A 26,902-nucleotide genomic window follows, 5' to 3' on the forward strand; every position below is an offset into this window, starting at 1 on the left:
GAGATAAAACACAATAACAGTCATGGATCTGATGGATGGGATCAAGTAACCTTTTTAAAACGTTGTACAATATACGTAAGAAGAATCACATCAACGTTCTGGATTACTAAAATGTGCCAACTTGCGAAGATCTGATGCTTCAATACACTTGTTCGGATGCATGAGGAGCGTATAATTCTAAGTCGGTCCTTGCTTGACGAATGACCTTCTAGATTCGTGCCACGTGCCGGATCCGGGACGTCCAATGGGTGGGACTCCTTGGCCAAACTTTCAACGACCCATTCGTTGGGTTTGCATCACGCGTCATGTATATAGAAATGTATGGTTGGAAAAAGGATAACCAACGGTCTACATTCAACGTCCATGCTCCCACGATAGACTATTTTGGCACGTGTGGTGCTTTTGTGCTTCGCATCTGATAGTGGAGCAAGTGGAATTAGCTTTCTCGAGTTTGCACACGTTAGCACGTGTGTGCAACACAGATCTCCGATCCACCGCAAGCGAGTGGCATTTGTGGGAAGCGAATTGCCCGTGCGCACTTCGAACCGGAACTTCCTGTAGGCGGAAGCTACGTGGGCCCGCCACAATAACTGTGTGACATCTGGAAGCGGATTTCCTGCCAAAGCCTTACACTCCCACACATGAAGTTCCTGCGCATGGAAGCTGGGTGGGGCCGCCAACAATTTTTTGAAAATCTACTCTGTCCATCCATTTTTAGAGATCATTTTAGGATATTTAACCAAAACTGAGGTGAATCCAAAATTAAAGTGGGCCACACGGGAGGAAACAGTGGGAATTCAGTGAGAACCATTGGAATATTCTTGTGCCATAAAAGTTTTGTAACATGCTAATTTTTGTCTATTTTCACTCCATTCCAATGGTAACGACCTTATAAACGGTTTCGATGGCATATAAACATTAAGATGGAGCCTAAGAAGGTTTCAATGGTAGTAATTTCTTTCCCCAATTTTCCCTCGGCCCTAGATCCATCTAACTTTTAGTCTAGTGTCCTCAAATGAGCTCTCAATACGGATGGACTAGGAAAACTATGTTGGGCCACTATTAATGCATGTGGTATATCCATGCCATCCATCCATTTATTCATCTAATTTAAGTGGCTGAGCTTAAAAATGTAACATATCCAAATATCAAGTGGATCATACAACAGGAAAAGTAGCGCTAATGATTTCCACCGTTAAAACCTTGCTATCCCCCAAAGTGATGTTTACTTTTCATCCAATCTATTCATAATATTATAAAGATATGGGTGAAGGAAAACATAAATATAAGCTTGATCCAAAACTTCCGTTTACTTAGACCCCATTTGTTAAATCTGAAGTCTAAAGCCAAAATCTGAAATCTGAAACCTGAATCTGGAATCTGAAGTCAAAAAACTTGTTGGGTAATTATGACTGAAATTTGAAAATTAAGTACTGAATTTGAAATAATCTGTTTGTTAACAAATATCTGAAATGTCTGAAATATGTTAATTTGACATATTTGCCCCTATTTTCTGTTTAGAAATATTTTACATTATAAAGAAATGTTTGGAAATGTTGAATGAGCTTTGTCCATTGAAAACATTTCACGGCCATAAAAGTTTTGAATCAAGCCGATTCTTATTTTTTCACTTCATCTAGGCATGTATGACCTAATCTACATATTGGATGTCAAATAAACAGTACAGTGGGCCCTAGGAGGATTTTAATGGTGGATACCCTATCACTATTGTTTTCCTGTGGTGGGGTCCACCTGAGATTTATACCCATCTTATTTTTGGGATAGAAAAAAAAATGACATGTAAAAATGGATGAAATACATCCATCATAGAGCCACGTAGTACTGACCATCACCCACCAGGCTGGGGAGTAGCCAATCCGTTTTCGTATCACACACCAGCTACATCGCTGGTGTAGATACGTGTCGGCGCAAGACGCTCCTCGAGGTCCTAGTTGTAGGAATCAAAGGAGATCAAAGTTACATGGGCCCCACAATAATGTATTTGTAATATCTACACCGTTCATAAATTTTTCTAGATTATTTAAGAGCATTTTCCAAAAAAAAAATAAAGAACCGTATCCAAAACTCAAATGGACCACACCAAAAATAGCTACGGGGTAATGATTTTCACCGTTAAAAAATTTGCAAGCCCACCGTAACGCTTATTTTGCACCTAATCTATTCATAATGTCAAAAATATCTGAATAAAGAGGAAAAACAAATTTCATATTGATCCGAAACTTTTGTGACCCCAAAAGGGTTTCAATGGTAGACGTTCAATCCCCTACTGCTTTTTGCAATGTGGTCCAATATATCTTTAGATCTATTTTATTTTTTGGCTCAAGTCTTACGACAAGCTCACAAGATGAATGGACGGTTTGGATATAACAAATACATCATGATGCGACCCACGTAACTTGCTAACATCAATACACCAGCCAATCCCCTTCCAATCTTGTCCCTGACTCGGAGACGGATTGGCTACTCCACCTGTGGTTGGTGCTCTGTGGCCCCACTATAATATACGTGTTTCATCCATTTTGCTCATCCATTTTTACAGATAATTTTAGTGCTTGTTACAAAAAATGATAGGGATATAAATCTTAGGTGGGCTACACCACAGGAAAAAAAATGAATGGATATCCACCATTAAAATCCTTCTAAGGCCCATTGTACTGTTTATGTGACATCCAATCTGTTGATTAGTTCATAAAGACCCAGATGAAGGGAAACAATAAATATAAATCTTATCCAAAACTTTTATGGCCCCTAAAACGTTTTTAATGGTCAATGTTCATTCAACACTGTTTCTTGTAATGTGGTCCACCTGAGATTGATATATAGTCCATTTTTTCTTTGATACCATAACATGATATATAAAAATAGATGGACGGAATGGATGAAACACATACATCATAGTGGGGCCCACACAGCACCGACTGGCAGCCATTGGCCGGTGGCAGTGGGAGTAGCCGATCTGTTCCCGTCTTCTGTCTAGGACACGGATTGCATGCTGCCCCCACCCGTCCCTAGCTTCGAACGGGCGGGTTCTGTGGGCAGGCCCACTGAGATGTATCTGTACATTCAAACCATCAATCCATTTTCTCAGATTATTTTAAGGATGAACACAAAAATGATGCAGATCCAATGCTCAAGTGGACCACACCAAAAATAGCAGCGGGATAATGATTTTCACCGTAAAAAAATTTATGTATACATCCATTGTTGAAACCTTTCTAAGGGCCACCATGATGTTTTTTAACTATCCAACCTATTCATTAGGTCATGTATACATGGATGAAGTGAAAACACAAATATCAATTTGATCTGAAACTTCTTCGACTCTTAAGAAGTTTTTAACGGTGGACGTTCAATTCCCGCCTTATGGTCCAATTAACCATTGGACTTGCTTCTTTTATTAAATCACAACTTAAATTATTTGAAAAAGTTGATGGACAATGTGGATCAAATACATAAATCATGGTGGGGCATAAAGAAGTTTCAAAGGTTAAAAGTTAATTTTGTATTGCACACACAATTTAAAAGAAAAAAATTCCGTAGTAACTTGAAAAGGGTACTTTTGGAAGCCAACAATTTTTGTTTAATGAAAGATCACAGAGCGCATTCCGCGTTCACCATTAAGCCAGACTCCTATCACGGAAAGAATTCAGTGAAAAACCACTTAGCGCTTTCCGTCTTCCATATTAATAACGCATTAACAAACACCACTAAACATGAAAAATTTTCCTCATTTAGTGTTAAGTGCAAAAATTCAACGTGAACAAACACGGCCTTAGTATGCTAAGGGTATTAAGTCACTACGCAATCCGCTTCTCATGTTCTAAAATGATAATCTCACAACGAATGGATGAATTGGTACGGATATAATAAATACATTATTTTGAAGCTAACTTTGATCTCATTTGAACCGTTCTAATCACTCTGGAACTCGGGGAGTGACGTACCACGTTTTCACACAACACGTACCCACACAAGCTAAGTCGCTGGTGTGACACACCGTACCAGCGATCTAGTTGGTAGACTGATGTCACCAAGTTCTATAGTTCCTATCGTGAAGTGTGTTATAACCAAATCATTCATTCATTTTACGAGATCATTGTAAAGTTCGAACTCAAAGCTAAAATATATCTAAAGATCACACACGTGAAAAAGAAAAAAAGAAAGAAAAAAAAAAACAGTGAGGGATTGAACGTTTACCATTGAAATACTTCTGGGGTCATGGAAGTTTTGGATCAATGTGATATTTGTTTGTTCTCTTCGTCATATTCATGCAGGACTTTGTGACCTTATGAATAGATCGGATGGAAAATATATGTAACGATGGGCCCGATGAATGTTTCATCCACTAAAATCATTATCCTGTTGTCCAATTGGGCATTCGATACGATTATTTCCGGGCGCATGCTGTGAAATGATACGAACGGTATGGATATAATAAATACTTCATTTTGAGCCACGTAATTTGATCTCCTTTGGACCGTTCGTGCAACTCTCGAGGACTGTACTCGCTCGTCGACACGTACCCTCATCAGCTAGATCGCTAGTGTGCTGTACATCAGAGCCAATACGCTTCCCCACAATCCACGGCAGTAACCTGGGGGTTGCGAAAAGAATACAAGGCAAAACTTTAATTGCTCTGTAAGACTACGACTATCCCTGCACAGTCACACATGATATGCATACGATATATGTAATTGAAGGATCCAAACCGTTCACACAGTTGAAAACAATGTATGAGGTCCAACTCTGAAACTCACCAAGTTAGAATTATAAATCTCCTTTCCATGGTCAGAACCGGATGGTTAATGTGAAAACAGGCAATGGTGTGATTAAACAAACGGACATCCATTAACTCAAAAGTTAAGCATGTCCCAGTCCATCTAAATGGTGGATACAACTCATCTAAAGTGGGACCAACGGTTTGGATGACTTACATATAGTAGTTTGAGAATTCGTATGCATGTATATGGACCGACATACTCTCCCGTGCATCAAATAAAACCCCTTTCTTCCTTCTTCCGTCTGTCGTCAAAATCAATACCTCAGTTTTTTCTTAGCTTTTAGTCGTTTTCTTGGAATCGCAGAGAAATTTCAGATCATTGAAGGAGTGCAGAGAAAAAGTATTAAAAGATCTCTCTTCTATGCTCGCGCATCAAATGACTTCCTATCGGATGCCAGAAACTGCATTTTCTCTGATTCGCAGCAACAGATGAAGAAAGGAAATTCCAGTTCTCCAATCCGGATATTGAAGGTGAAAATCCAATCCATTTCGAGAAAATGAAAATCCCTCTTTTCGGATTCCAGAAAATCAGAGCCTTTTCCACTTCAATTCCATCGATCGCCTGTTAAGGATGCCTCCCAACGATCTCGCTCTGTTTCTTATTCTCATCCTTTTCTTTTCTATTCCAAATCTACCGTCCATCTCTGCTAATATTAGAGGCCACTGTAACCGCTTCTGCGGCGGAAACAGCGTCCAGTACCCGTTCGGCTTCTCGGACGGCTGCGAAATCCCCTTAAAGTGCAGCAACAGCAGCAGCGGCGGCGAGATCCGCATCGGCGATTTCGGCGTCAAAAGCATAACGTCCGACGCCATCCTGATCGATATTCCGTCGAATTGCGGCCGTCGGATCCGATCCATCTCGAAGCTCTTCGGATCCAACTTCGCGCCGACGTGGTACAACGGGCTGCTACTGCAGAACTGCAGCTCGAATATCTCGGGCTGCTTGATATCTACATCGGTGCTGGAGCGGAAGTTCGAGCTAGAGAGCTGCGGACCGAAGAGCAGCAACATCAGCTGCTACGCGAAGGAAGTAAATGAGGGTTTTCTGGGATTGGATAACGTGACTAACAGTGGATGTCAGGTTCTGTTTTCGTCCGTCGTGGTCGGATATGGCGAGGGTCGAGCGGCGTTGTCGCTGGATTTTCAGAGGTTAGAGCTGGGATGGTGGATCGAAGGTACATGCAGCAGGAACGGCAGCTGCTCATTGCAGGCGAATTGTACGGATATGACGTCGCCTGTGAACGGACGGAAGGGGTTTCGATGCCGGTGCGTCGACGGGTACAAAGGAGATGGGTTTCGCGCGGGCGACGGATGCCAAAAAGGTATGTTACGGAACTGCCCGGTGGAAGAGTGAAATTAGAAAAGGACAAAACCTCGATACTCTGGTAGAATGTGATGGATGATACGCAGACACTTAAAAATTACTTAGCCATTGCATACGAAGCGTATAAGAAATTTAAACTAAACTGTCCAACTCTTGAATCCCAGTTTAGCTTTATTATTAACCAAAAACTAAGATTATTTGTTGATCCACCTAACGGACTGGTGGACATTTATTGGACAGCCAACAATGAAAAAATCTAATGCTCATCTTTCAACAAACAAGTGTCCCGAAATTGAAGGTTAGGATTGTTCAACCGATCTGATTTTGGGACTGAGAGTAAGTGAAAGCAGATTCTATTAATTGAGTTAGTATTTACCAAGTGTATAATTTCTAAGTGCCTGCGTATCAAGCATCATAGGCTGCCAAAGTATCAAATAACTCCCTACACAAAAAAATAACTCTAACTCGCTGTGTACATTCTGGCATGAGTACGCCGCCTTTTAGTTCCGGTTACCGCCTTGGTGCTCAAATTCCGATGATCTAGACCATCCGCCCAGTGGGCTCTTCTGGAGATGAGCTCTGCAAAAGGTCGCTGCTGGACAATCCTAGCCGTTTGATTATTGATCTGGTGATGATAGCAGAAAACTGAAATGTAGTCGAGAGCCGCGGTGGTTATCATATCTGATCAATGGTCTTATTCACTCATTCAGGGTTCGTTGATCTGATGGATCACACCGTCGGATATCCGTCAGTGGAGCCCATCATTAATATAGCAGCCGCTGTATGGTTAGACTGGCTGTCCATGTGGTGGGTCCCACCTGTGAATGGCCATTGATCCAAACTGTCTAAATTGGTGGCCACTGGTCCAAAAAATAATCTACGATCCAAATTCAACGGTCAAGATCAGACGGTTAAGATCACATAGGTTGTACAGTTTTTCAAACTATGCACCGTGTGCAGCAATGATTTGGATGGTCTGAAATGACGTGCGTGACCACTTGTACGGTGATGTGGATGGTCTGTATTGAGTTGCAGGACCACTTAATCGGTGGATTGTTGCCATCGCAGTGATGTGTAGTTGATGTCGCCATGTCGGTATGGCAGTTCGTCGGATCACCTCTATTTGACTGGCGAGCTGTACCATTTCCACAATTGGGAGGCGACCCAACCACCTAATTTGGTGGACCTTGTTTTACCGTCCTTAATAGCCCATACTCCTAATTTATCTGTATCGGGTGGACCCACAGGCTGACGGTCCCGATCTTCTTAAGAGATCGGGATTAGAAAACATTGCCCATTTAAGTAAAATTAGATCAGGCTCTTGCTGACGGACGCGGATTGACTACTGACGCTCTCGGTAGCCATTAGCTACCGGACGGTTCTTTCTGGGCGCCGCCTTGATGTCTGTGTTTTATTAACGCTGTCCATATATATATATATATGAAAAAACGTACTATGCACTCGAGCTGGGTGGGCCCCACCGTGATGCGTTTTAAACATCTACCCCATCAATCAGATGCACCATTCCATCGTGGTTCTAGTTCTCAAAAATCAAGTCCATCCGTGACTTGTGTGAGCCACACCACAGACAGAAGTGGGAAGGGGCCGTGCACCATTAAAACATCCATAATCGTTTTTTGGTCCCACCGAGATTTGGTTTGCAAATCCAGCCCATCCATTATGTGTGTCCCACTTCGACGAGGGTTCAGACCAAGTTTCAGTAGCATTCAAAACTCAGGTGGCCCCACCAAGTGCTTTTATATGTTTTAATGGTATCTTCACATGATTTTAGATGGTATGGCCCACATGGGTTCCGTATACGGGTGATTTTTGGGATATCCCATAATTTAGAGGGTACCCATCAAATGCACGGTGTTGATGGTCGACACACATCATGGTGGAGCCCACACAGCTCGACCTCACGGGTGCTTATCGTGAGGTCGAGCGCATAGTACCTAAACCCATATATATATCATTTCAAAGCATGAGCCCAAAAACGAAAAGATCCAAATCTCATGTGAAACACACCACATGAAATAGGGGTGATTGAACGCCAACTATTAAAAGCATATTGGATGTACAAAAGTTTTAGATGAAGCTGATGCTTGTTTTTTTTTTTTTTTTTCCCTGATCATTATGACTTAATTAAAAGGTTGCATGGAAAATAAACATTACAGGGACTTATGAAGTTTTTAATGGCAGAAGTTCAATCACTACTATTTTCTTGTGGTGTGGTCGGCTTGAGATTTGGATCTGCCTCAGATTTTTTGGCTAATGCCTTACAATGATTTGAAAAAATAGATGAATGGTCTGGATAAAACACGTACATTCTGTAGCGTGGTGGACACTGGCAGCGACAGTAGGCAATCTGCATTCCTTTGTTGACGGAAGCCGATTGCCTGCTGAAGGCTAAGCCAGAAGGCTACTGAAGCCACGTGGCAGAAATTTGTTGGTGCTCTTTGGACACCGCCATAATGTATCGTTTTATCCATGCCCACCATCCATTTTTTTCGAGATCATTTTAAGGCATGATCCCAAAATTGTGGCAGATCCAAATCTCATGTGGATCACATCACACGAAACAATGTTGATTGAATGCCCACCGTTTAAAAACTTCCTGGGGCAGCAAAAGTTTGGATAAAGTTGTTATTTTTGTCTTCCTTTCATATAGGTCTGTGTGACTTAATCAACAGGTTAAATGACAAATAAACATTATAATGAGCCCTAGGAAGTTTTTTAATAATGGCAGTTTAATCACCACTGTTTTCTTCTGGTGTGGTTACTTGAGATTTGGATTTATCTCATTTCTTGGCTGGTAACCCGAAATGATCTTGAAAAATAGATGGAGAGTACATAAAAGACATATATCATGGTGGGCCATCTGGCAGCATCAGTATCCACCTCGCAATCCGCATCCCTTGTTGACCAAGTCCTGCCCATATGGTACCCGCCCATGTATAGTAAAAGAGAAACACTTGTACACAAGCAGAGTGTGATGGATGATATGCAGGCACTTAGAAATGCCTATGTTGCATGCACGTAGTTCAAATTAAAATGTCCAAAATATATATTGGACGGTTGAAAATGAAAGATATACAGTGGTCCTATTTCAATAAAAATAAATAAAATGGAGGCTAGTGATTGTTCCCCCAATCCGATTTTATGATCGCAACGTAGCGACAGTGATTTCACTAATCCGTCGGTCTAATTTAAAATTAATGCATGCAACTTGCGAAAGTTGTAGGATTATGCCTATCAACTGTCATGAGCTGCCATCGTAATAAATAATTCCCCATGATAAACATAAATCAAATAAAGATAGGCTTGCGGCCAATCGATTGGACCATCAATTTACCATCCAAGAAGGATAATTTCCATCTTATATCATGTGTGCACGACGTCTAATCTATCCAAAACGGTGGGACCCGCCACGTCTATGGTGTAGTTTGTCGGATGAACATGACTTATTCGGTCCCGTGTGCGCTAAGTCGGCCCCACTCACCCAAGTCGGCAGTGGACTTGTACATTGAATTGTATCCGGTGCTACCTTAGTCTGAGTCGACTTAGACGAGTCTTATCAGTCGTCCAAGTCTTAGAAACAAATGGTAACTTGCCATTTCAATTTTTTCACGAGTAGACCTGGGTTCAGGAATCTGCCCATTTGTAAGGCTGATCATCTCATCTCGAGTCATGGGTCAGGGTTTGGCTGGTCCTGACCCAACCCGGGCCCGTCTTTGGTAATTCCTATCCTCGCATGGGAGCCTGGTGAAGTAGAAACGAATAGATTAGTTTGGCAGTCCAAGTAGCCAATGGTTATGATGGACTGATGGCTCATCCACATACACGTCAATTAGCTTTATATGCGTTATAATCGAAAACTTATCACAAATGATACATGTAAATCGTGCGGTTCGAACTCAACAAACAAATGTCCACTAATCAAAGGCCCCCACTGATTACCGGATCAATCCGATTTCTGTGATATGAACTACGTAGAGTAGGTTTCACGATTTGAACTCTTGGGTTCGTATTTATATTTTCCACTTACATATGACAGAGTCCATGCATGTAAATCATCACACTCCATCAAAGAACGTGGGCCACACAATAAAAATACCTAAATCACAGTAGGCCCCACAGAGCGTACTCAGTACGCAATCTGCTTCCCATCTCGACTCCCATGTATACGGTCCTTCCTACACGAATCACAGATGCCAGCCCGCCCAAGGCTGGTCCACTGCTCTGCTGGTTGGCCCCTGTTAGAAAGGGCGGGACACTTTTTTAAAACTTGCCAACCGTCCATATTAATCGGACATATCTGGCGTCCTGATAAATGTTCACTGCATGACCTTTGCATTAGATCATCTCCGTAGTAGGGCCCACGTTATGCACGGTCAGATGTCCCACAAACTTGCTGTGTTGGCAGGCGTGTTGCATTTAAAGGTGCTGGTCGTTGCGGGGGCCAATCCAACATCTCCTTTTGTTGGCGTGGAGACTTTCGATCATGACTAGACAAAATCACCTAAAAACCCACTCAACGTTCTCCTACAAACGAGCACTAGTGTCCCAATATAGGTTGGCTTTTTGGTCAACTAACAAATCCACGGAAATTGCGGTTCATAAAGAAGAACGTGCGAGGGAACACGCTCTGCACTTTTTTCTTCCGTAATTACCGGTGAATGATGGAACATTTCTAGAAGGAGGCTTGCTAATTCCACACGCGTGTATTGAGCCGTACAGATCCATCTACACGCATGTACGCGAGCCAATATGAAACACGTGCGTGAGATCTGAAATTTCCATATGCTTGTAAATAAAGCTTAGATCTTCCGCCCGAAAATTCGGACAATTTCACTCTTCAAGTGGGCCGTAACGTACAAAGTGACGGTTAGAGATTGTTTTATCTAGCCATTTACTAGTTTTGAGGTATACCAACTGATGGAAAGGCAGTTCTGACACGTGTCAATATCACGTGCCCAACACGGCGCGAGTGGATTTGGAGAAAATCATTTTTAGTTTGACCACGACTCAAGAGACCCGGTGCATCCGGTCAAGCTAAAATTTGGCCAGTAGCAGCAATTCAGCAATCGCTGCATACACGCGTTCCAGTCTAAGACTTTTCAAATCGTGGGCCCCACTGCTGAAGGAGTATGGCCTGAAAATCCAACTGTTGAGACGATCTTAACCGTCTAAATTCCACGTGTTAAACTTGGACGGACAACGTTCTTTTAAGCATTCACGCTGTGGTCGACAAGTGGACGATTATGTACCATCAAACATCGGCTCCATGATTTGGATGTTCCCGAATTTTTATCCGTGTAAATTTCAAAGATTCTCAAAAGGGGTATTATAGTCATTTGGATGACGTTGTGGTACAGTCGAGAACGTGGATTGATTTTTGGTCCAATCGCAATCAGACGGATATTAGTGCAGCTATTTTTGACGTTCGCTCAGACGAAGTTACCGTCTTATACTGACCACTTGATAATCTTTGATTTTGTTTACAGTCAATCGCAACTGCAATCCGTCAAAGTACATCTCGCGCCGATGCGGCAGAACCATTCAGCTTGGCGTTATGATTGGAGGTAAATTACTCAAATGCTCTTTTAATTTCAAAGAAGTAAAAGTCAAAAGAGATTGGAGACAGGTTTGTGGATATGACGTCCAAAATCTGTCATTCACGATCAACACAGGATGAGATTTGGACGCCCGAAAAATCAGGCCGATCCAAACATCCCGTGACCACCACATAACTTTCTAGATTTTTATTTATTTTTACTGGTTTAGCCTATATAATGATTTCATAAGACTGATTTTTGGCCATCCATGGTGGGCCCCCATTGAATGGCATATGCACAACACTGTGGGCTCCAAATGAGAAAATAATGGACAACATTCCGTAAACCTCCAAATTATACATGATGGACCTGGACCTAATGATGGTTGGGTCTGCGTGGCCTTTTGTGTCCAAGTGTCATGATGGGGCTCATTGAATGAACACTCACACCTCGGTGAGCCCCACACCAGGCACTCTTTGGATAAGCTAACTCCACGAGTCCTTGAACCTTAATAAAAAGGGACTGTAGCGGATCAGATGTTACCTGGGTTACACGTTAGTGCCTGTTACCCTGAACGTGTGGGACCTACTTTGATGAATTTTTCGCATATGCGCGACCTCCATCCGTTTTACGGTTCATTTTAGGATGTGATCCTACTTATGAAGATCCAAATCTCAGGTGGACCACACACCACTAGAAAAAGTGGTGATTGATCATTAAAAATTTTTTGTGGGCCACACAAGTTTTGGATCAAGTTGAACTTTGTATTTTCCCTTCATTCGGATTTTTTAACCTTATCAACAGGTTTGGTGGCAAATAAAACTTACCGTGGGCCTTAGGAAGTTTTTAATGGTGGGTGTTGAATCACTGCAGTTTCCTATGGTGTGGTCCACCTGAGATTTGGATCTACTTAACTTTTGAGACCATGCTCTAAAGTGAACTGCAAAAATGAATGGAGAGCATGGATATACAACACATTAATCAAGGTGGGCCCCACGGTCAGGTAACACCCACTGACGTGATAGTGGGTAACACCTAATCTACTCCCCTAGCAGGGTAACAGGGCCTCTTGAGAAAAAAAAGAAGAAGAGAAGAACGGAACGGAACGGGACCGTGCCCTCCAATGAGATTCGCATGCTTGAAAAGCTGACTATTGAAATCTGACGTGGACACATGAGCCTTATTAAGTTGGATACACGCACGGCAAAGGTTGTTGCATGCGAACCTCTTCCATAGATTGAACGGTGATGAAACGCGGTGTCCCATCTGCTCTTACCTTTTGGTTATAGTCATGGGATATGTTGGCCTCACAGCCCATGTATGGACGGTGACGGCATTTGGGACAATGATAAGATGCCGGACAGCATACCACAAGTACAGTGCTCCGCGACCCGTGCTGTATAAGTGACGCCCATCTCAAAATCCAAACTATCGAATTAGTGGGCCGTAGATTCCCCGAAAGTCCAATTTCAGATTCATAATATGACACGTTTTGCTTGGTTTTGAAATTTGTTTATATTTTTCATATTTTCGGTCCATTATTTGTTCACCGGATCAGCTAGTTAGGATCATATTTTCACTATAGTTACCTTTTTTATATATATATATAAAAAGGAACTTTGATATTCTGGCAACCATGATAGATGATAAGCAGGCACCAAAGAATTACCTAGAATGTGGAAGGAATTAACAGAAAAATGACCCCGAGAAACTTACACTGACCATCTAACTTCTCACTTAGAATTTGAACCACCTACCATTTTACTTTTAACCATCCACTTGGTAGCCACTAAATTGATGGTTAGGATTGCTTGATCAGCGTGATTTTAGAGATATGCACCTAACATGGATCCCACAACTAGGATGGTCTGGATAACCGTATATGAATGCCACCTATGGGGAAGATGGGCCACCACCATCTTAAAAATGGTGCTGAACTAACATTGGAATCTAACCCTATGTTGATGTTAGGATGGCCAATGTGCTTGCCTGGCCTGAGTCTAATGGGTTTGAGTTAGGTATTTGGGCCCATTGGTTCAGCTTCGACTAGGACTAGAGACCAATTTCTAGTTTGGGCGTGGATGGTGGAGGATAAGGCCTGTCAATTGGCCAGGGGCCAAGCAAAATGAAAGTTGGCCAAGCAAAATGAAAGTTATAAAGCGATGCGTGGTGGGTGAGATTGAAGAGACAGGTCACAGCATAGGTTCCTGTGTGACACACGTGTGAGCCTGGGACATTCATCAACTGAGACATACCATAAACATTCCTTATCCCAAAAATCATTACGCTCCCTTCTGCAGATGGGCTCTACTCATATCTGGATGGTTACTAGGGCTATCAGCGGGCCGGCTTGGAGTCATCTTCAGCCTGGATTTTGAACTGTTTGGGTCGGGCTTTTTCAACATGTGTGGGGGCCCATTGAGGCGACATGCCTGGATTCTTGTGCCAAGGCATGTCACCACGCCCCACCTGCTCTGCCACAGATATTGCACGAGTGTGCCATGTCGGCACATGTGGCGTGAATAAGCTATTCGATGTCTCCTCACACGGATTGTTCATAGAATCATTGAGAGCTATCCGACTCGTTGAGTTGCTGGTCTTGCCCACGGTCCGGTAGTCGCTGGTCTAAAAGTCAGTATTGAACTTTGTGATCCACCAGGATTGGTCTAGCCTGTTGGGTCTTGGGCCTGGCCTAGCTTGGCTCATTGGGTCAGGTCAGTTCTAAAGCTCAGTCTTGATTAGTAATCAGCCCGGAGTCAGATTAAGCTCATTAGTCAATTGGGTTGGGTTTGGCCAATTTGAGTCTTGAGTTTGAACCATGTTAAGAATAATGTGTCATAGTCATGTATACGTGAAAAGGGCCTTTCAGTGGTTTTTTGGGCCCATCAGATAAGCAGGTGGACCACTTCAGTGCGTGAAATCTGAATTGTCTCATACACCATCCGTGGGGTAAAAACTAACTAAAATAATTTTTGAGCGACGTCCAAACATGCCCTAAAGGTTTTCAAATTAAAAGTAGATTTGAATTTTGAGTGGTTGTTTTCTTTAAATTCGTTAAAATGATGTTTCCAGGTTTGAAAATCAGTAACCTACACCTCCCATCTCAATGATGAGTGGGTTGTACTACACGTAATATATGCATTTGACATCTGGGCGGCAGAGTGGTGGGCCCGCCTTGAAGATCACTGGGCACAAAGTCAAGCTCATTCATTAATCAGATGGTCTACACAGTAGAAAACAGCAGATGGCGAATGGGTAGAACATACGGCCGTTTGATGTACTCAATGTACACGTGTGGCCCACTTGATGAATGGATCAGCCTCTCTTTTTTTCTTTTTTTTTTTTCACGATGATATCCAAGGTGGATCCTACGTTTTCAGTGGCTCGGATGTCGCATAAACATGACACGTTGATAGTATACGCTCGATGAACAGTGATCTTGGTGTGGACTGAAGTGGATGTGAAAATCTTTTGATAATTTCATTGTGGAAAAACCGTTATGTTCTGTTACGAAAGGTTAGGGGTGTGTTTGGTTGTGCCAAATTTCATAAAATATTATGAATTTTTGTAATAAATTAGACTGATTAGTCATATAATATTCTGAAATTTCATGATATTTCGTGATATTTCATACAACCAAACGCAGCCTTGATGCCTATTGCCAGAAAGAGATGATTTTGGCCACACAAGTGCATGCTTTCTATTTCTCAATCAGGAATTCTCTTCTCAGGTATTGTCGCAGGAGCTTCCTTGGTGGCCGCTCTCGCTTTTCTATGCTGCTACATTCGACGGTGTTCCACTACCCTCAAATCCCGACGGAGCGCTAGACTCTTGCTGTCCGAAGCCGCAGGTTCCTGCACCATCCCTTTCTATTCCTACAAAGAAATCGAGAGAGCCACGAATGGATTCTCGGAAAAAGAGAGGCTAGGAACGGGTGCATACGGAACAGTGTATGCAGGAAAACTCCATAATGAAGAATGGGTTGCCATAAAAAAGATCAGGCACCGAGATAGCATCGAGCAAGTCATGAATGAAATTAGGCTAATCTCATCGGTCAGCCACCCAAATCTCGTCCGCCTCTTGGGTTACTGCATTGAGAGAGGCGAACAGATGCTTGTATATGAGTTTATGCCGAATGGAACTCTTTCACAGCACCTACAAGGGGAGAGGGGATCTGGACTACCTTGGACGACTCGACTCACGATAGCTGTCGATACAGCCAATGCCATTGCCTATTTGCATTCTGCATTGAATCCACCAATCTACCACAGAGACATTAAATCAAGCAACATTCTGTTGGACTACAAATTCAATTCGAAAGTGGCAGATTTCGGCCTCTCGAGGATGGGCCTAACAGAGTCATCACATATCTCGACTGCCCCACAAGGCACGCCGGGGTATGTCGACCCTCAGTATCATCAGAACTTCCATCTCTCTGACAAGAGCGACGTCTACAGTTTTGGGGTTGTTCTTGTTGAGATCATAACAGCATTGAAGGTGGTTGATTTCTCAAGGGTGCAAGATGAGGTGAATTTGGCCAAACTTGCAATTGATAAGATTGGGAAGGGATGTGTGCATGAGATCATAGATCCATTTCTAGAGCCAAACAGCGATACATGGACACTCTCATCGATTCACAAGGTGGCTGAGCTGGCATTCAGGTGCCTTGCATATCACAGAGACATGAGGCCATCCATGATGGAAGTGGCAGCTGAACTAGAGCAAATCAGGCGTAGTGGGTGGACCCATATGGAAGATGACTTGGGATCCTGCGATTCATCCTGCTCATCACCATTGAATGGCAGCAAGAAACTGCCGGCGATGTCGAAGACGACATCCATGGAGAGTAGGAGATTGGTGAAGGATTTATCACCTGTGTCTGTGGAAGATCCGTGGTTCAGTGAACAGAGCTCCCCTTCATCAAACAGCTTATTGGATAATGCAATTCAATAATCTAAGGTACTAAAATTGCTACTGTTTGGTTGATTTGCATTACTGTCTTTGATTTTGATTACATTAAGTGTCCATATCTTTAGTATCTGTCACTGCTTTCTTTGCCTTGTGAGTTGAAGATACATAGATGTAAGTCTATTTGTGTATGTGGGTTTAGGTCCTGTTCTAACACTGAACATATATTCTTTATTGGAGTATTCTCTTCTACCTATTACTGATGTGCTTCTAGTCATGAAATTTATAAAATTGCAACCTTTTTAAGTATGTGCAATGCCCCACATAGGATAAAAGATAAAAGATTCATCCTCTCATGAATCTTAATCATTCATCGATGGGACCTACAGAGATGATGGGGCTACCGTATGTATGGCTTGGAATGATGATGGTAGCCAATGTAATGAACAGGCGGTTACAGCCATTCAATGTGCAGGAATTCTTCTGAATTCTTTTACAGGGCAGCCAATGTAATGTTGGTTAATGAATGAACAGTCCAGATTTATTTATTTTGGGTACACTAATGAACAGTCCAGATTGACGATCTGAAAAGCCCGTTGTGTTGCGTTGTCGGATGCCCAACCTTGAAGGTCACCGGTTCTGGCTAGGCTCATCAGCCAACCATTGTGATTTTCGGTTCCCAATAATCCATGTAGGACGTGACAGATGAATGACCAACGGTGCAGATATCATACATGTGTGCAAAGAAGCGGAATAGAGTGCTGGATGACATAGGCCAACCAGTAGAAATGGGTAGATGGCTAGCTGTATACTCACATTCATGAAGGTAAAAGAAAGCCACAAAGGCGACAACGAAAAGAGCCAAGCGCACGGTGTTGATCTTAGCCATCGTTCCAAAATGCAAGTAAAATCAGATGGTTGATATTTAAACTGTTCGTGTATGGGATTTTTATAAGTGGTTAAGCGTCCACAAACTTAGTATTTACGGATATAAGAATCTCATATTCATAAATTACGTTGATTCGAATATTAATAAAGGTAATTTACTTAAGGATAGAGATTTTATGGGATATTATAATCCATTGTGTATCAGCCACTTCTTGTGGCATTTATTACATACCATCCGCTACCATGGCTCGTGTGCGATGGACCCCACCTGGTGATATGTACGGAAACCTTTTTACGCATTGGTTGCATTTGGACTTGTTTCTACTTGCATCGCCAATCTGGACCATCCATTGGGTCTAGTACACTCTTCTCACTTTACTGTGCAAAATTTGCAGCAATCGGATCGTTCCGACATTTGTGTGTGGACCTATCTTCTACAAATGATCTTGTCCATTCGTTTTTACATGCCACTAAGGAGATGATTTGGACCTCGTAATCAGTGTGACTTTTTCAACATCAAGGTTGGCCCAGATAATGGATGGCCCACATTAAAGATGAACTCTGCATGATGGACAACCCACATCAAAGGTGGGTGCGACCGACATGATCGACGGTCAACGTCAGGGTGGCCTCACGTGGGCCGTGCATTTTGGACCCGTATACAACCAAGGTGGGCTTCGCATTATAGACAGTCCATATCCAAGGTGGGCTGCACACAATATATAGTCCACGTGAATGGCACCCAACATGATGTGCGACTTAGATCAATGGTGGGCCCCACAAGATGGACAGTCCACATTAATGGTGAGACACATGATTTACTGTCCATATGAAGGCGAGCCCCATATAATGGACAGTCCATGTATATCAAGGTGGGCCCTGCATAACGGATTGCCACATCAAACTTGGGCCCTACATGATGGACGGTCCACATCGATGGTGGCCCCACCTAAAATGTCACATCAATCCTCCGTTGAAAATACAGGAAAGAGCCTTTACCTGGGTGTTAGACAAAGCGCGTTTGAACAAGGAGGTCTTAGGTTGACGGACGCCCATACATACCAATAAATCAAAAAAGGAAAAAATTTATATAGAAAGGATCTTGTCCAACAAACTGTATAATAAGTTTAGAATGCAACCTGTTGCTTTAGACACATGGACCATCTTGAACAATCAAAGATGTGCACTTTTTTTTAAAAAAAATTTGGGAACTTTAACCAATTGACCCTTTTATTGAAGGAAAAACAATCAAAGAATCACAACAGATGCTCGTAGCTTATCCTTATCTCTATCTCATCCTTATCTCTCCTTTATTAGAGTAATTTTAACATAAATAATATAAAGATTGAGTGCATTAGACACCTCTCTCTTTTCTCTTTTCATTTGAACATTCAACATAGTATTAGACTAGAAGGCCTATGTTTGAATCTCGAGAACGGCTAATATGACTTGCTAGGGGTTAGGAAAATCAGTTCCAGCCCACGGACCAGGAAATCAAGCCCGGCCAAGTCAGGGTGGGCTGATCCTAAACCCAATCTGCCACCCTTTACTCTATGACCCCAACGCTCGATAAAATTTATGAAGTCCAAGGCCGACTTAATGTGGCCTATTTAATTGTAATTGGGTTGGGGTTGACTCACCTAACCGGACCCACCATGACCTAAGTCGAGTTCACAAATGGAACATGAGCCTAAAGGGCATGCACAAACTGACTCAAGGTGCACACCCGTCTACATTAATAAATCATATATACTTATATTCTTTATTTTGTTGGGGTTTTGGGTATTTTACCCAACCCATTGGAGCCTGTCTGTGTGGGTCGGGTAAAAAAAAAAGCCCTTCCCATGATCGGGTCACATTTCTAGCCCTAGCCAGAGCCAGTACCCATTTAGTTGGCTTGGACCCAACCAGAGGTGGCATTTGGCTCAGTAGCGTACCTGACTCATTTTTTGGGCATGGCCCGATTAAGTTTTGGTTTGAGCTTGGGCTCAAGTCATTTTATGTTGTACTATGCCATTCCAACCATTAGTTAGGTAACGTATCAACTTAAACATAGACCCGTTGGTTTCATCCCTCAAAAATGTTTATTTCTTTTTGTATGTGTGGCCCACTTGATCAACGGACAGTTTGGGAACATTCAAGTTGAAAAGTCTGCCCCGGCCCAAGTAAGTTTTGGCCTTGGGCTTGGGACTTAGGTGTTACTATTTGGGCAGACAAGGGCTTCGCTCCACGCCTTCACCATTCAGTTGAGCGCAGTGCGCACCGATGAATACGTTAGCACCAAACGTGTGTCGCCACATCCTTCTGTCTCACCGCTTGGGAAAGGGTTTAGGGTTTAAACGGTTGGATGGATCGTTAGCACCAGCCCCTGTATCGCCACATCCTTCTCCCTCACCGCCTGGGAAAGGGTTTAGGGTTTAATCGGTCGGAATACGTTAGCACCTGCCACTGTGTCGCCACGTCATTCTCTCTCACCGCCTGGTAGTGTTTAGTGTTTAAACGGTCGAGAGAGAGAGAGAGAGAGAGACGCCATCGACGACAGAAGAGAAAATGGCTTTGCAATCCGTCTCATGCTCCCATTTCCTCCCTAATCTCTCATTAAACAATATTAGCAAGAAAAAATCCTTCTCAAATCCTCCATTATCTTTTCCATCCGTAAGTACTTCCTTCCTCGTATCTGACTACGAATATAAGCTTGAATTTTATTTCATTTTAGCAAATTAAGGACAGAGAAATCAAGGGAGTAGATATCTAAACCCCCTTCTTTTGATACATGCACCCCTTTTCTCTTTCTGTGTGTCCACAAAGGGTGCAGCCGTGGAGGTATCAGAAATAGGGTCCATGCGTATCATTTCAATGAAGAAAATCAGTATTATTATTTTTTTCTTTCAGTTTTTCTTTCATCGAACTTGTGGGTGTTGAAAGAAAAAGATAAAAAAATAGACAGAATTTGAATTATGGTGAATATTAGATTGTTAAAGTCCCTTGATAAGCTCGAGCTTTTAGAGAAAGTGGCAATTTGACATGGGATTAGAGCAGTAGGCGCCATTTAGGGAGGCATATTTGATACTCCCATTCGAACACAGGACCTTCCGCTTTGATACCATGTCAAATCACCACTTTCTCTAAAAGCTCGAGCCATCAGAAGATGGTGTAACGATGTATATCAAGGGACTTTAACACTAATAGTGAAAGATAATTGATGTATATCAAGGGACTTTAACACTAATAGTGAAAGATAATTGTTCACTGCATTCGATTTTGAAATGGTATCAGGTTTCCACTGCCTGTATTTCTCTATACAAGAACTCCGGAAGTGGTGTTGGATGGCGAATTTGGAGAGTTCAATCTGGGGATGCTGTAAAATGTATGAACTCTTATTCCTTTTTCTTTGGAGGATCAGCAGCTGTATAGGTGGGCCCACCATTATCAATCCAGGCTATTTCATCTTTTGATCCCCATCATGAATGGGTCATGCTCTGCACAATCAATCCCACTGATCGTTTTTTTTTTTCACATTGAATTTTGTCTGAACTGTCAATTTGCAGGCCAAAGTTAGGATAGTTAAGAACGTTTGATGGATGGAAATTTTGGGGGTGTGGACCTTCAGTAATGGTGCCCAATAGATGAATGATTCAGATTGTTGGAAGGTGGTGGACCCCACCTGTGCATTTGCTGGGCTGGCTGGACAAAGATTGGCAATTTGTTCAATTTAGAATCATAGAATGCCCGTTTTTCTTTCTTTTTTCATTTTTTTTTTTAATGCTAATGAAAGCCGTGTATCAACCAACTTTCTTACATTACCTGACTGCTGATTATAATTTCTCGGCATTTCGTAGGTCATAATGTGCCCACCTTTTGCTTTGAGAAATTGCCCAAGAGAAAAAATGCAGTTTTCTATTCATCCAATTCAGATACAGGAACCGCTGTTGGTGCTTCGGATATTGGTCAAGTTGCAATCGAGTCTTCCAGCAAGAATACCACTCAGCAGACTACTGGTGAAATGATTTTCGATCGGAGAGAACCTTTCCGTGGTAAATCGGGTTCAATTTCATTCTGTGGATTGACTCACCAGCTTGTTGAGGAAAGGAAATTGGAGTCTTCACCATTCAAGGAAGGGACAGGTTCATTTGTTTGGGTTCTGGCCCCGATTGCATTGATATCTTCTTTGCTGCTTCCGCAGTTTTTCTTTAGTAATATAGAGGCAGTTCTGGATAATGAGGTCCTTGCAGGTATTTTGTTTGTTTTTTTTTTTTTTTGTTTTACAAATCTCCACTTCGATTCACTTATTTATCTTTTACTTTGTGCTCTCCTTTGCAAAAATTGTGCGGTTCCTTGTGCAGTGAAATTGTAGATCAGAACATTGGTTGCAGCTAGATGTTTCTTCAGATCACTGAATTTTTATAAGGTTTTCTTTAGTGCATTGTTGTGTATACTTGGCGGTTTAATGGTTTACATGTGCTCTGTTTTGTTCCTTTTAGCCTTGTCGCACTTTCATGGGGTCACTGAAAGCGGGCCCATGTCTTTTTGCTACATTAGTAGAGAGGGTACCTGAACCTTATCAAACTCAAAATGTCTCAAACGATCAATGTATGTCCCTAAGTGATCCCATCTGTTCATCTCATCAGCCCCATTTTGTATAGGCCATGTCTGATAAGTTCTCAACCACCTGATCGGCTTTGTAATAGGGATAATTTTCCTTTCTATTCAGCTGAGGAGGAACTCCTGAAAATTCTCACAGAAGTAGTTGTAAATGGTTTCAACAAATCCTTTTAAGACTTCAATCTGGGAAAGTCTCCTCAGAGAAGTGTACAATGCAGTTATCCAAGTCTCTTATGTAACAAAGTCAGTAAGAAATCCACCTAAGTAAACATGAAGTAATGGCTGATATGCCACAAGGAGGAAAGTCCAGGAGAGTGAAGAAACCTTAGCTGCATGATCCTTCTAACCAGGTCTGCTCCCACTTTGTAGCTGTTTATACTTGCTGGTGTTTTGAAACGGACGCTTCCACACTACTACACCTGAATTTGTTACTGCTTGCTTCAGCTTCGAGCAACCATAAATTGAAGAAACCAAGGTGTATCAATTTACTGCCTTAATGGATCTAGTTAATTAGCATGCCAGTTGATTGGTTCTACACAACAAACTTAGATGAGAACAATACATCAGAAGTATATACAAGTAGGCCTATGTGGGTCTCATCTTATTTTCTTTTCTTGTCTTGCTTGCACCTTGTTTTTGGTTGTCTGACATGAGTTTTGTTCATCGCCATTGAATCATATTGCATCTTTCCCTATGAATGTTTTCTTGGCGTTTTTCTTCCCTAATCTGTTACAGGTGGGATCACGCCAACATTATCCATTATTGTGCTCGAGTGATCCACATTCATATCAATCAATACCTTTTCTCTTGTATTTTTTGAAAGAGGATTTTGCATATGGTTGATTTTCAATAACATAATCAGTTTTGAGAGACATGGCATTTTCATTTTTCTCCGAAAGGGATATCATTAGACCCCATCAGAAGTCTATCAATTCAGAAGCTAATTGGTCTGAAGTAGGCTACATTTGAAACAGAGAAACAACTGATGAGGTTACTTCAAAGGGAAGCGTTGATGACACATATCTCAACATCTTTCGTCTTATAAGTTTGGTTATTCTTTGGGGACTTTTAGGCTGCATTTGGATGCCTAACAAATTGAATTGCAGTCATCAGTTTAATCAAGAGGAAATCACAAAAATTGCTATGATCAGACTTCAAATTCATTAAAGAAAGGAGTAGCCTCAAATTTCCGTTTCGCACCTTTCTACTCCTACTTGAAAGTAACACTATTGCAATTTGGAGCCCTGGCCCTTCATATGAATGCTAAGGAAACTACAATTTGGTTCTTTCCTCTTTATTAGACTAACGACTGCAATAGCAATTTGATTGTAGCCTTGTGAGTTCTGCTTTATTAGACTAATGTCCTGGCTCATTGTAACCCATTGTTCTTGTGTTGTGAATGGTGATGGTGGAAGGTGCCTGGCAAAATGCTGTGTCGTGTGCATTGTAGCCTTGTAACTTTTGATGGTCATTATTTTAATGAGATCCGGGACCTTGCCTTTAGGTCAGACATCTTGTTTGCACATGTTGACATGGAGGCAAATGGTATTTGTTAATATTTTAGCTGAAGATGGTGTTTGCCATGAGGCCCTTGTATTGTGGATTCATTCTCCAACGTTCTTTTCCCAATAAAATTACCATTAGAAAAATTCTATGGTGCATCCAAACATGCACTTAAATAGCACTTCTGCCTCACATTAGTTTATGCTGTGTATTATTTACTTCTGGTCATCTGCTGCAGTACTATCTGATTTGAATGGTCACTTTTTTTTTTTCAATATTTCTGTGATTGTGTGAATGATTTTGCTGATATCTTCATGGTTTAGGATTTCAAAGTAGCTCATGTTCACAACTATTCACACCTTTGCAGACATCATTATCTCCTTGGCTTCCGAGGCCATGTTTTATACTGGGATTGCTGCATTCCTGCTTGTCACTGATCATGTGCAGCGGCCATATCTTCAGTTCAGTCATAAACGATGGGGCCTCATCACTGGTCTCAGAGGATACTTGACCACTGCTTTCTTCATCATGGGCTTCAAGATTTTCGCTCCTCTTCTGGCTGTTTATGTAGTTTGGCCCATGATTGGCCTTCCAGCTGTGGTTGCAGTGACTCCTTTTTTACTTGGATGTGCTGCTCAATCGTTGTTTGAAGCCTATCTCGACAAGCGTGGTTCATCTTGTTGGCCACTGGTGCATATTATCTTTGAGGTATATGACCATGATCCCAATCTCAACCTCACATGTGGCAATTGAAGTCAATAAACGCTAAAGCAATTTGGGCAGATTGAAGATGTTCACGGGGCACAAGTCAATGTGGCATGTGTGCAAGATCGAGGCCATTAATTAGGTGGGGCCCACCATGAACACACCCTGGCCCAAAAAATAAGATGGCCTATTCACCAAGTTTGTGACATATATACTGAACACCCATTTCTCCAATACACTTGTGGCCAGCCTGATCAGCTGACTAGTCCTTTTGGCCAGGGCATTCTCACGGTGGGCTCCATCTCCATCAGATGAATGGCCTGATCTAATATGAGTGTGCTGCAAGTTCCCTCTCTGGCCTTCTCATTCAAATCTTTGCATTGTTATGATTCTTTGAATTGATTTGACAGGTTTACAGACTCTATCAGTTGAGCAGAGCAGCACATTTTATTGAGAGGTTGATGTTATCACTGAAGGGACGCGCTGTAACCCCGGCATTGTTGGAGATGAGCAGTGCATATGTTTCCATGGTGGCAGTCTTCCAAGTCCTTGGCATTGTGTGCCTGTGGTCCTTGACAACCTTTCTTCTCAGGCTGTTCCCTTCTAGACCTGTAGCTGAGAAGTACTGATCTTTGTAAGTCCTCTTGTGCATTCTCTACCACTAGTTTGTAGACAGCTACTGATCTCTCTTCTTGTTTGCTGTATTTGTGGAATTGGTAAGGATAAATTTCAAGTTTTGAAACAGATATAGTTGCACCTCAGTATTTATACACATCAATTGGACCTTTACACCCATAAACCATTGTATGTTTCTTTCTATATGAGTAGAGAATGGTGGCCTACTTGTCGTTTACTTGTAACATGCTTTAGAGTATGCAACCCAAGTAAATGCAGTATAAGTTATGATCTGTTGAATATGCTAATAATTCCACATGCATGGACAGGGCAGCCATGCCCCTGTACATTCTGCTACATGTACCAATTTGGCATGCTTGTGGACCATCTATTACTGTGTTCATGTAGATTTCCTGGCCCAAAAATCAGGTCGATCATGCATCAGGTTGTTTATGGTGTACGACTACATTGTATAGCTAAAATGATTTGGCAAAGTTACTTTAGCGATCTGATGCCTTGTCCCATTAAATAAGCAGACTCCTCTTATTTAGGCCAAAGCATCTATGTGGTGGGCCTGCCCACCTTAATTATGACTTGAAATCGTGCACATGCGCCTTGTTGACATGTGTGGCAGCTTGTTTAGGGGGTTGGTCACACGGGTTGCGCTTTGCTTCCTACGCTGTATTGGCATTTTTCAAAATGGATGGGAGGGAGGGAGAGAAAAAGGAAAAGAGGAGCAAGGAAAAAAACATCGAGGGAGGAAGGGACGGAGAGGCAAAGAAGATTAGTTTGGTTTTCATGCCATGATCCATTTGCATTTGGAGACAATTGCTGATCGCATTTACCGAGGTAGCGCATGTGTGTGTTTGTTTTTCATTCAATCTCAACAATGTATGGCATATCCAAGCTGATCATCAGGTTGGCCCCACAATATAAATGACATGGACTGAAAAATCAAGCCTGTTCATCCAATGGATCTCCATAAACTTTGGACATTGTTAGTTAATATATATTTTTTAATGTTTGTTAAAAAAAATAAAATTGCAAATAATGCGCATCTCAAACTATAATTGAAATAACTAGAATCATGTGAGAAGGTATTTTCCAAGTCATATGAAATAACTCCTCTCTCCTTCATATTACTAATTGGAACAGTTGGATGTCTCATACAAGTGAAGTCTAGTCAGTGAGTGGTTGTGGCTGATTTTTGCACAATCCTCTTTAACAGGGCTGACCTGTTGGAAGGATGTGATATTGTACTCACATCAAAGGTTGGAAGTTGTCCCTTGAGTCGACCATAACACGTCGTTATGAAGAATGATTGCTCGGGCCCACAGACCTTCAATCCATGCATTCCAACACTTGCATTCTTAGTTACCTGAATCAATATTCAATCAATTTGAATTCGAATTTGTGTTTCTCAATTTGATGATTTTCAAACTTGTTCAGTTCCTTGAGTCTCTCTCCCCGTGTGCCAATTCATACTTCTTATAAAATAGTGAGAAGGTATTTTTGTGCTTTCAATTCATCCCATTAGGAATGACCTATGAATGGTATGGATGGCATACAAACATCATGGTCAACTCTAAGGAGGTTTCAATGATGGGTATTTCCAACTCACTTTTTTTTTTTTCCTGTGGTACGGCCACATGAGTTTTGGATCTGCTTCATTGTATGGCCATGCCTAACACGATCTAGCAAAACGGATGGATGGAGTGGATTTCTTACATGAGGTCGACATCATAGTACCATTTCCCAAATATATATATATATATATATATATATATATAGGGAAATAGTTCCCTGCAGTGGAGCTCATGGGAACTCCCCAATGAGGTTGAGCTGTGTGGGCCCCACCATGATGCGTGTCAAACATCTACCCCATCAGTCAGATTCACCATTCCATGGTAGGCCTTATGCTTAAAAATCAAGTCAATCCATGGCTTTTGTGGGCCACACCACATACATAAGTTGAGAGGGGTTATCTTCCCATTACAA

General features: G+C 41.9%; 2 protein-coding genes across 5 annotated transcripts; both read left to right on the top strand.

Moving 5' to 3' along the window:
* The first annotated feature begins 4,812 nt into the window (after nt 1-4,812).
* Nucleotides 4,813-17,603, top strand: LOC131228556 (wall-associated receptor kinase-like 14). 4 transcript variants are annotated; one of them, XM_058224303.1, is made up of 4 exons: nt 4,813-6,123; nt 11,633-11,710; nt 15,414-16,642; nt 17,162-17,603. In XM_058224303.1, the coding sequence occupies exons 1-3, from the start codon at nt 5,373-5,375 to the stop codon at nt 16,634-16,636; spliced, it is 2,052 nt and encodes a 683-aa protein (XP_058080286.1). In that variant the 5' UTR covers nt 4,813-5,372; the 3' UTR covers nt 16,637-16,642; nt 17,162-17,603. The 4 variants fall into 4 exon arrangements, with proteins under 4 accessions (XP_058080286.1, XP_058080287.1, XP_058080288.1 ...); XM_058224304.1 differs by having other exon boundaries at nt 17,167-17,603; XM_058224305.1 differs by lacking the exon at nt 17,162-17,603 and adding an exon at nt 16,920-16,938.
* Nucleotides 17,604-19,874: 2,271 nt separating this feature from the next.
* Nucleotides 19,875-25,142, top strand: LOC131229204 (uncharacterized). The gene is made up of 5 exons (XM_058225089.1): nt 19,875-20,134; nt 20,756-20,846; nt 21,319-21,711; nt 23,952-24,292; nt 24,700-25,142. Exons 1-5 carry the CDS (start codon nt 20,030-20,032, stop codon nt 24,916-24,918), a joined length of 1,149 nt encoding a protein of 382 aa, XP_058081072.1. The 5' UTR covers nt 19,875-20,029; the 3' UTR covers nt 24,919-25,142.
* The last annotated feature ends 1,760 nt before the right edge of the window (nt 25,143-26,902 follow it).

Source organism: Magnolia sinica, chromosome 16, assembly GCF_029962835.1.
Source record: "Magnolia sinica isolate HGM2019 chromosome 16, MsV1, whole genome shotgun sequence".
In the NCBI taxonomy this organism is placed as follows: Eukaryota; Viridiplantae; Streptophyta; class Magnoliopsida; order Magnoliales; family Magnoliaceae; genus Magnolia; species Magnolia sinica.

What these genes read in the sequence shown, in the direction of transcription:
- LOC131228556 (XM_058224303.1), top strand. Translation starts at nt 5,373, where the DNA reads ATGCCTCCCAACGATCTCGCTCTGTTTCTTATTCTCATCCTTTTCTTT. An exon ending in GGGCGACGGATGCCAAAAAG is followed by an intron (nt 6,124 to 11,632) that starts GTATGTTACGGA and finishes TTTTGTTTACAG; the next exon opens with TCAATCGCAACTGCAATCCG. An exon ending in GCTTGGCGTTATGATTGGAG is followed by an intron (nt 11,711 to 15,413) that starts GTAAATTACTCA and finishes TTCTCTTCTCAG; the next exon opens with GTATTGTCGCAGGAGCTTCC.
- LOC131229204 (XM_058225089.1), top strand. Translation starts at nt 20,030, where the DNA reads ATGGCTTTGCAATCCGTCTCATGCTCCCATTTCCTCCCTAATCTCTCA. An exon ending in ATCTGGGGATGCTGTAAAAT is followed by an intron (nt 20,847 to 21,318) that starts GTATGAACTCTT and finishes GGCATTTCGTAG; the next exon opens with GTCATAATGTGCCCACCTTT. An exon ending in TGGTGCATATTATCTTTGAG is followed by an intron (nt 24,293 to 24,699) that starts GTATATGACCAT and finishes TTGATTTGACAG; the next exon opens with GTTTACAGACTCTATCAGTT.